This window comes from Chenopodium album, chromosome 23 (genome assembly GCF_948465745.1).
Source record: "Chenopodium album chromosome 23, dcCheAlbu1.1, whole genome shotgun sequence".
In the NCBI taxonomy this organism is placed as follows: domain Eukaryota; kingdom Viridiplantae; phylum Streptophyta; class Magnoliopsida; order Caryophyllales; family Amaranthaceae; genus Chenopodium; species Chenopodium album.
In genome coordinates this window covers 38,009,022-38,017,980 of record NC_137856.1, presented here as the reverse complement: position 1 = coordinate 38,017,980, position 8,959 = coordinate 38,009,022, and the positions used below count along the sequence as shown (strand labels likewise).

General features: G+C 34.7%; 1 protein-coding gene across 1 annotated transcript; it reads left to right on the top strand.

Annotated features, from left to right (window-relative positions):
- Positions 1-2,638: 2,638 nt before the first annotated feature.
- LOC145607876 (putative fructokinase-7) lies at positions 2,639-6,554 on the top strand. Its single transcript, XM_081663472.1, has 7 exons — positions 2,639-2,846; positions 3,382-3,575; positions 4,162-4,374; positions 4,478-4,675; positions 4,797-4,934; positions 5,122-5,238; positions 6,168-6,554. Exons 1-7 carry the CDS (start codon positions 2,825-2,827, stop codon positions 6,294-6,296), a joined length of 1,011 nt encoding a protein of 336 aa, XP_081519598.1. The 5' UTR covers positions 2,639-2,824; the 3' UTR covers positions 6,297-6,554.
- The last annotated feature ends 2,405 nt before the right edge of the window (positions 6,555-8,959 follow it).

The window sequence follows — 8,959 nt, the reverse complement described above, 5'->3', positions numbered from 1 at the left end:
TTTGGAGTGCTATAAGTATGCTAATAATGTAAGATTACTGATCATTTATTCATTGATAAGTGTATCTCTTACTTTTTTTTTTTTTTTGAAAGAGTATCTCTTACTTTTAATAAATTGGATTTAGAATAGTAACTGCCATAGTGGTTTTATGACTCCCTAAGTGCTTTGGGAACCCTTAGAATTACTTGGATGCATAATCTCGCCGGGTGAAAAAATGATATACGGATGGAAAATATGAAGGCTATAATACACGAAATCGGAGCGGTTTAGGAGGTGTTGGGACCCGGTGTCGGAATTTCACGGAACATTATGGGAGGCATCCTAGGGTCAGATAATATTGTTTCGACCCATATATGACCATTATCCGGCTACATACAGGCCACGCGAAAGCTTATTGCCAATACAAGAGGTGTGTACGAAAACGAGTAAACTGGTCGTTTTAAGGCAAATTGGATGGTTCCACCCACCTAATTGGATCCCAGAAGGATATTAGGGACTATAGTAAACATCTCTACAATTTTTATTTTCGGGCGAAAAAAGGTCAAAAAATTCCAAAATTTTTTGAGGAATTTTTGATGTTACGGGGGCCGGTGGCGAAAAGTCTTGAGACCCTAGGGGATACATCTTAGGGTCATATAATGACGTTTGAAACCATAAATGACCATTATATGTTGTCAAAAATGTCCGTGGTAGGCTTCAGTTCACGAAATCGGTGCAAGTTTCGAACGGGTTAATTGACCGTTTTAATGCATATTGGATGGTTCCATCCACCTAATTGGACTCCCGGAGGGTATTAAGGACCATGGTAAACATTTCAGCAATTTTTATTTCCGGGCGAAAAAAGGTCAAAAACATTCAAAAATTGAAGGCTATTATCCACGCTTTTTGAGGAATTTTTGTGGTTACGGGGCCCAGTGGCAAAAAGTCTTGAGACCCCTAGGGGATACATCTTAAGGTCATATAATGACGTTTGGAACCATATATGACCATTATATGTTGTCAAAAATGTCCGTAATAGGCTTCAGTTCACGAAATCGGTGCAAGTTTCGAACGAGTTAATTGACCGTTTTAAGGCATATTGGATGGTTCCATCCATCCAGTTGGACTCCCGGAGGGTATTAGGGACCATGGTAAACATGTTGGCAATTTTTATTTCCGGGCGAAAAATGGTCAAAAAAGTCTAAAATTGATAATCCAAGTTTTTTGAGAAATTTTTGAGGTTACGGGGCCCGGTGGCGATAAGTCTTGAGATCATAGGGGATACATCTTAGGGTCATATAATGACGTTTGGAACCATATATGACCATTATATGTTGTCATAAATGTCCGTGGTAGGCTTGAGTTTAATGATTGGTGATAGATGGTGAATACATAAATTTTAGATGCGCATGACTATTGGACAATCCCGATTGTATTATTTCCATGGCCCATTTTACACTTCGTAAGTTATTTACACTTGTAGTTACTAGTTAGTGACTGCTTTATAGAAGTAGTATACATTGTCAAAATTATCAAACTAATGTAACTGCATAACTTAATTGAGTTAAGTAGTAGTTTGTTTATGTGTTGAGGTTTGGGATGTATTTATTTGGTATGTTTTGATTTGATTTTTTTTTATATGGTTTGGTGCAGTTTGTTTTTGTCCGACTTTGATATGAAATGACTAAATAAACAATTTTCAAGCAATATATGAGAATGATACTTTGTAATACTATGCAGTGTCACTATTCTTAACATAATATCAGTAGTACAAACTTAAAAAAGATTTAGAAGTATTTTTATACATCCATAACTCAAAAGAACATAATCAAATTGTCAAATTTCATTTAACTTTAGTTGAGTTGTTATTTTTTGAGCTTTGAAACAGCGTAGATAACTAATGAGTTCATTTTTTTTCCTTTTAGAAATAGTAGGATCATATGGTCATAAGCTATTCTATTGTAATTCTATATGATTGTGTACGAAATTTCTATAATTCAGTGATTTTGCATGATCTCGTTAAGATTTTTAGCAAATTAGTATGATTCAGAATGATTGTGTGAGATTTTACCTGGTTGCAAATATGTATGTGGTATAAATCATTTAACAAAGTTGGGATTGCAAAATTGTACGTAGCGGTCCACGATTTGGTTTATATGAAACACAAGTGGCGTTGTGACGCAACATAAAAAAGTGGACTATTAGTAAAGTGTATTAAAAGTGTAATTTAATCGCTATGATTTTAATGCTTACGAAACGAAGCCAATGCGACCACTATGTCACTTGGCAAGGGCAATATAATCAATCATCATTTGCACATTCCTTTGAAAAACGTTTTTCATGAAATCATATTTTCAATTGAAACCGTTTTCCACAAATACTACAAAATCGCAACAATCATACAAACTACAGTATATAAAGAATAAAAAACAAAAATGAAAGCAAAATAAAAGTGTATGCGCACTGGTACTGTGGTACATGCACAAACTAGCACGCCGCTGTTTTGTTGGTCAGCAAATTACTCTTTCTCCTGAAATAAAATAAAATAAAATAGAAAAAATAAAGGGGTTTGGTTTGGTCAATAAAGAATGCAACAATAACGGGGTATTAGTGTATTACATTACAATTACAATTACAATTACATTTACATTTCTAATTTCATAAATTCATACACAACCCAGATTTGTTTCTTACGACTCTCCAAAGATCCAACAACCTTCTCTTTCTCTCTGTCTCCTCTTTGCTGTACCAATAGCGTACCTTCTTCTTTTTTTCTCCCTTTTTTCTCTCTATTTCTTCACCAAATTTTCTCTGCTACAAAGGGTTTTATTACCAACAATCTTTCATGGCTCATAATCCTTCTTCTGGTTGGTTTTCTTTTTAATTTCTTCTTGTTTTTTCCCTGCATTTTTCTGCTTATTTTGATTGTTTTGTTGTATATTATTGTTTAGTTTAGCTACTGTGAAGTGGGGTTTTCCTGCTAATAATCTTTTTGGTATATTTGCATGTTGAATATTCTCGTGATTTTGACTGTTGTTGATGATGATTTTGAACTTTTTGATATGGGTTTTATTTAGTTTAAATATGATCTTTGATGCTGGATCAGATCATCGTTGAATTTGTTGTAATTAGTTTTACTGATTTTAAGAGAATTTGGTTATATGATGATCTGGGTTATTAGTTGTTGAGTTCAATGATCAGCAAATCTCTGTTTATTACAGCAAAAATGGTGTTTGAATGTGTTAATTCCATCAAATTCTGGTATTTGAGTTGGTAACAATTCAAGAATCTAAAGAACATGAGTCAAATATGATATTTGTATATAAAGATTTATGTTATAGCTCATAGATGAATGATTATTATGATCGTTTATGAGTTGGAGTATGTGGGTTCTTTTGGTAGGTACAAATGGTAAAATGAAGGATGATAAACCACTGGTGGTTTGCTTTGGGGAAATGCTGATTGATTTTGTGCCCACGGCTGCCGGAGTGTCGCTTGCTGAGGCACCGGCATTTGCTAAAGCTGCTGGTGGTGCTCCTGCTAATGTTGCTGTTGGAGTATCGCGATTAGGAGGTTCCTCAGCTTTCGTTGGAAAGGTAGAATTACTTCAATTTGGTCCTTTGTGTACCTAATTCTGAATGTTTCTGATTTTGGAACCTAGTTTAATGATATTAGGAAACATAATGAGTGAAGAGTTTATTGCTGTTAAATCCACATTGTAAACGGTGTTTGATGATCATTTTAAGAGCACTTGGAGGAACATATTTAGAGGCTAAAGTTCTGATAATCAGGAAAACTTTCTTAGCTTTGCCTTATTTGAGCAAAAGCAGATGTAATTTTCCCACAATTCAATCACAATGGAAGAAGCCGCTAAATGAATACTTCGTATTACTCCGTATTAGTCTAAGTATCTTACAGGGAAATGTTGGTAATCAGAAGTATTTTTAGGCTAATGTATTACTCTCTGCACTTGTTATTTGGTTAATTCCAGTGTGGCTATGTGTGGTTTCCAACATCATTTGATGAGCTGCTGCTGCAATGTTTGTATGTTTCTGATTATTTTAAGGATTTTTGCCACCTTGTAAATTGATTGAACAGAATCAATGCTCACAAAGCAAAATTTAATTCTGCTGCTCTCTATGTTTATGTTTTCTGATTGTTTTATTTTTTATTTTAAACTAGGTCGGAAAGGATGAGTTTGGATTCATGTTAGCTGACATTTTGAAGCAAAATAAAGTAAATAATTCAGGCATGAGATTTGATCCTGGGGCAAGGACAGCGCTGGCATTCGTTACTTTGAGAGCTGATGGAGAGCGTGAATTTCTCTTTTTCCGCAATCCAAGTGCTGATATGCTCCTTCAAGAATCTGAGCTCGATAAAGACCTACTTCAGAAGGTGTGTTATTGATGGTTGATTTTTTTTACCTTCTAGAAACTTGCTTATTTCTTCTGTGGCTCCTAGGGAATTGAACTCGAACTGTGATGTAATCATAATGTAGGCAAGGATCTTGCACTATGGTTCAATTAGCTTGATAGAGGAACCTTGCAGATCAGCTCATCTTGCTGCAATGAAAATTGTGAAGAAGGCAGGTGGTTTCCTTTCTTATGATCCCAATTTGCGAAAGCAATTATGGCCATCAGAGGAAGCTGCTAGGGTTGGCATAATGAGCATATGGGAACAAGCTGATATGATTAAGGTATAAATTTCTGGAGGAAAAATCTTGAGTTCTTCATATGAGCTGAAATATACTAATCTGCTAATCATGGTTAACTGTGAGTCTGTGACATGAGATTTTAAGACTGTAAATTTTGCGACAGGTAAGTGAAGACGAAATCACATTCTTGACTGGTGGTGAGGACCCGTACGACGATAATGTTGTTATGAAGCTCTTTCATTCCGATCTTAAGCTCTTGATTGTGACTGAAGGGTCAGAAGGTTGCAGATACTACACTCAGGTAAACAAGTTGATAAGGGCATTCTATATCCAGCATTCATCCAATAATTCTCTTGATTGCTGCTTTATCTTTAAGCTAGCGAAAGGCATATAGTTGACATTACTCTTTGTGAATTGATTTTGGAACCTTTAGCTTCTTTACAATATTTCAGGCTGACAAGAATTTTAACTATGCCCCTATTTTGCAGACGTTTAAGGGTAGGGTTGGTAGTGTGAAAGTTAAACCCGTGGACACAACCGGTGCAGGCGATGCATTTGTGGGAGGATTTCTAAACATCTTAGCCTCTGACTTGAAATTATTGAAGGTAATTAATTGCAGGACGTGAAAATACTTCATCATGCTTCAATTTGCCCAGTAGGGTGTACTAATTGTTTAATTTTGAATGCATTTTGTGCTGTATATATGTATTATCATGTTCCGGGTATATTAGTGTACTTTTGATGCTCATAAATTAATAATGATGATGCAACTGCTCATAGTGGACATATGCATGGAGCAGGCTGCTGGATGGGATCACTAGAACAATTTATTTATTCTTACTACCACACAAAACGTACACTTGTACAGTAGAAAAGAAGCTATATGGACCTTCCTATATATGCAAATGTGACGTAATGTAGTCGTTGACAAACATAATAAAATAAAAATGTGAATACGGATAGGTATTTTTGCTTAGAACATTAATTTTCTTCAGGATTGCCTACGACATATTTAGCTGATAGAAGATGCAGAGATGATCACTTGCAGCCTATGTTACTCTCCCTAGATGATCTTGCACTGCCTGTTAAACACTGATATTCAAATACCTGTTGCACATTAAATTGTAATCCTATAAGTCCCTACCTTTTTAGATCAAGCTGAGTATTTACATTAGAAAATGCAGAGATGATCACTTGGACCTAGCTGAGTATTTACGTTAGAGGTAGCTTGTAGGTTGATTAAGACCAGCACAACCTGGCTTATGAGCCAATTGATGACCAGTCCCTTTTTTATCTAGTCTGTCCCAACCAAGCCCTATGGTGGCCTGTATCTAGTCTGTCCCAACCAAGCCCTATGGTGGCCTGTATCTAGTCTGTCCCAACCAAGCCCTATGGTGGCCTGTCCGCTATCACATCTCTGTTCTACTTTCTTCTAGTTGGTGCTGGCTGCTGCTGCCCTGGTTTTTCAGTTAAATTATCTTGATTCAGTTTGTGCAATTTGTATTGGAAAGTTCAGTTTTAGCTCTTCTTGCAGGATGAAGAGCGGTTAAGGGATGCTTTGTATTTTGCAAATGCATGTGGTGCTGTTACGGTTACAAAGAGAGGAGCCATTCCTGGTTTACCAACAAGAGATGAAGTCCTTGAAATCTTGCAACAAGTGTGATACAAATTGTAGGCACATTCTTTTTTGAGTAATATTGTGTATTTGATGTAACTCTAGGCTGATAGTTTACTCTTTTAGGGTGCAAAATATAACATTAGTTCTTTTTGTTTCAAATTACTATAGCTTTTTCGGGTTTAAGTTGATAGGTTAATCCTATTTCAGACTGAGCAGAGCTGTATCATCGTCAAGTTAATTCTTTTAGCTTGTTTGATGTTGGTGTATGATTGTATTGCAACATTATTTTCGGAATAAAAGGTATCATTCTTGTATTATCTGTTTTGTAAAATGTTATTTACGAAAGCAGTATGGATAGGAGACTCTAGGAGTGACATTAATGCAATTGGGCGCCAATGAAATTGGCTGTTTTGTATGATACTCAATCCAATACAACTATACAAGTATTATCTTACTTTCTTACCTTATGAAAGTGTTACAACAATGTAACTGTGTGTCTGTGTTAGGACACTTGACAAGTTGACATTGTCAAAACTTTCATGAACTTCTCAAAATCACATTAGATCATGTAATAGTTTAAACCCGAATATGAATTGCTAGTCAATAGTGCAAGAAGTACTTTCACCATACAAAAAATGGTAAAATGTTTTAAATTGTTATTTAACGTTCTAGCGAGTTAGCAAGATTTTATTTACGGAGTGATAATGAGAGATATTAATAATCAATTTTATGCACAAGCGTGACATAACAAACTTGTCAACTAAAAAAATACACTAATTTTTATATGTGGCTGGCCACATGGTGTGGCCAGTCCGTTTCATATAAAGGACTCCGTTATACCAAACGGGTCCGTTATTTTAAATTAAAAAAAAAAAAAAAAACGTGTCTTTCTTTTTTTTCATTTTATTACATCAAAAGGTTCTTCTTTCCCAAAGTTTTCTCATTTTCTCTGTTCCATTTTCTCTCTCCTCAAACTGTTCTTCTTCCATTTTCTCTCTCCTCAAATTCTTTCTCCTCTAAATTGTTCTTTTCATTGATAATGACTAAAATCAAGATAATCTTCCCTAAGGGAAAGAAAGGATCGACATATACGCTGAACTCTCCTACTTCTAATATAAATCAAACCCTAATTTTAGTAATTTTTCGATTTTCCTGTCATCTATGCTCTGCAATTTGAACAAGCATCGAGAGATTGTTTTTGGTGGTGTGAAAGAATTCGTGAGTAGAAATCAAGCAATTTATGAAGAATTTCTAGAGAATGAAAAGAAAAAAAAAAGGCAGATGAAATGGAGGCTGCTAAGAAGATGCTGGAGGAGCTTGCTAATGTAGAAGATACAGCAATAGTTACTTTTTTCATCATGTAGGGATTACTTTTTAAAATTACAGTGTACTTATTTTAGGGGTTACTCGTTGGTTTTATAGGGAGGGGTTACTTGTTGATTTTACAAGGGTTGTTTGTAAAGTTTTAGGGGGTTACTTGTTACTCATAGTTTATTAGGAGTTACTTGTTAGTTTAATTTTACAGAATTTGTTGTTAAGTTAGAGGGGTTACTTGTTAATTTTTGTTAAGTTTCAGGTGTTAGTTACTTGTTAGTTTTATAGGGGTTACTTGTTATTTTTAGGGGTTACTTGTTAATTTTTGTTAGGGTTACTTGTTTATTTTAGTGGTTACTTGTTAGTTTAACAGGGGTTACTTGTTAATTTTTGTTAGGATTACTTGTTTATTTTCGGGGTTACTTGTTAATTTTTTGTTAGGGTTACTTGTTTATTTTAGGGGTTACTTGTTAATTATACATGGGTTACTTGTTAATTTTTGTTAGGGTTACTTGTTTATTATTGTTAGGGTTATTTGTTTATTTTAGGGGTTACTTGTTAGTTTAACAAGGCTTACTTGTTAATTTTTGTTAGGGTTACTTGTTAACTATTGTTAGGGTTACTTGTTTATTTTAGGGGTTACTTGTTAATTTTTGTTAAGGTTACTTGTTTATTTTAGGGGTTACTTGTTAGTTTAACAGGGGTTACTTGTTAATTTTTGTTAGGGTTACTTGTTTATTTTAGGGGTTACTTGTTAATTTTTGTTAGGGTTACTTGTTTACTTTGGGGGTTACTTGTTAATTTTATAGGAGTTATTTGTTAATTTTTGTTAGGGTTACTTGTTTATTTTAGGGGTTACTTGTTAGTTTAACAGGGGTTACTTGTTAATTTTACAGGGGTTAGTTATTAGTTTTACAGGGGTTACATGTTAATTTTACAGGGGTTACTTGTTAATTTCTTCAATTTCATTGTATCTATTTTCATCTTCCAGATCCAATACCTGATTACTGGTTTGGATTTCGAGATTCATCAAAGAATCTTCAATTTGTTCGATCTTTAATGATTCTTGTGAATCAGGTAATTTTTCGAATTCTTCTGCCATTGTTATTCTTGAATTTCTGGAAGAAAAATTGTGTGAGGTTTCGCTCAATTTTCGCATTCGTTCCTCGTAAATGAGTTGTTATGGGTTTTAAGGTTTAGAAATTTGCGCGTGTTTTGTTGAGCCATTTTGTTCAGCGCTTGTTTCCTAATCCCGTTATACGCGTGTCGTTCTCCGTTATTTTGCTGACTTGGAAGCAGGCCACACGGTGTGGCCTGCTGTACCAAAAAGGCGCCGAAAAAAATATATTCATATTCGTATTAATTTATTAACTTTGGGCATTATACACGATAAC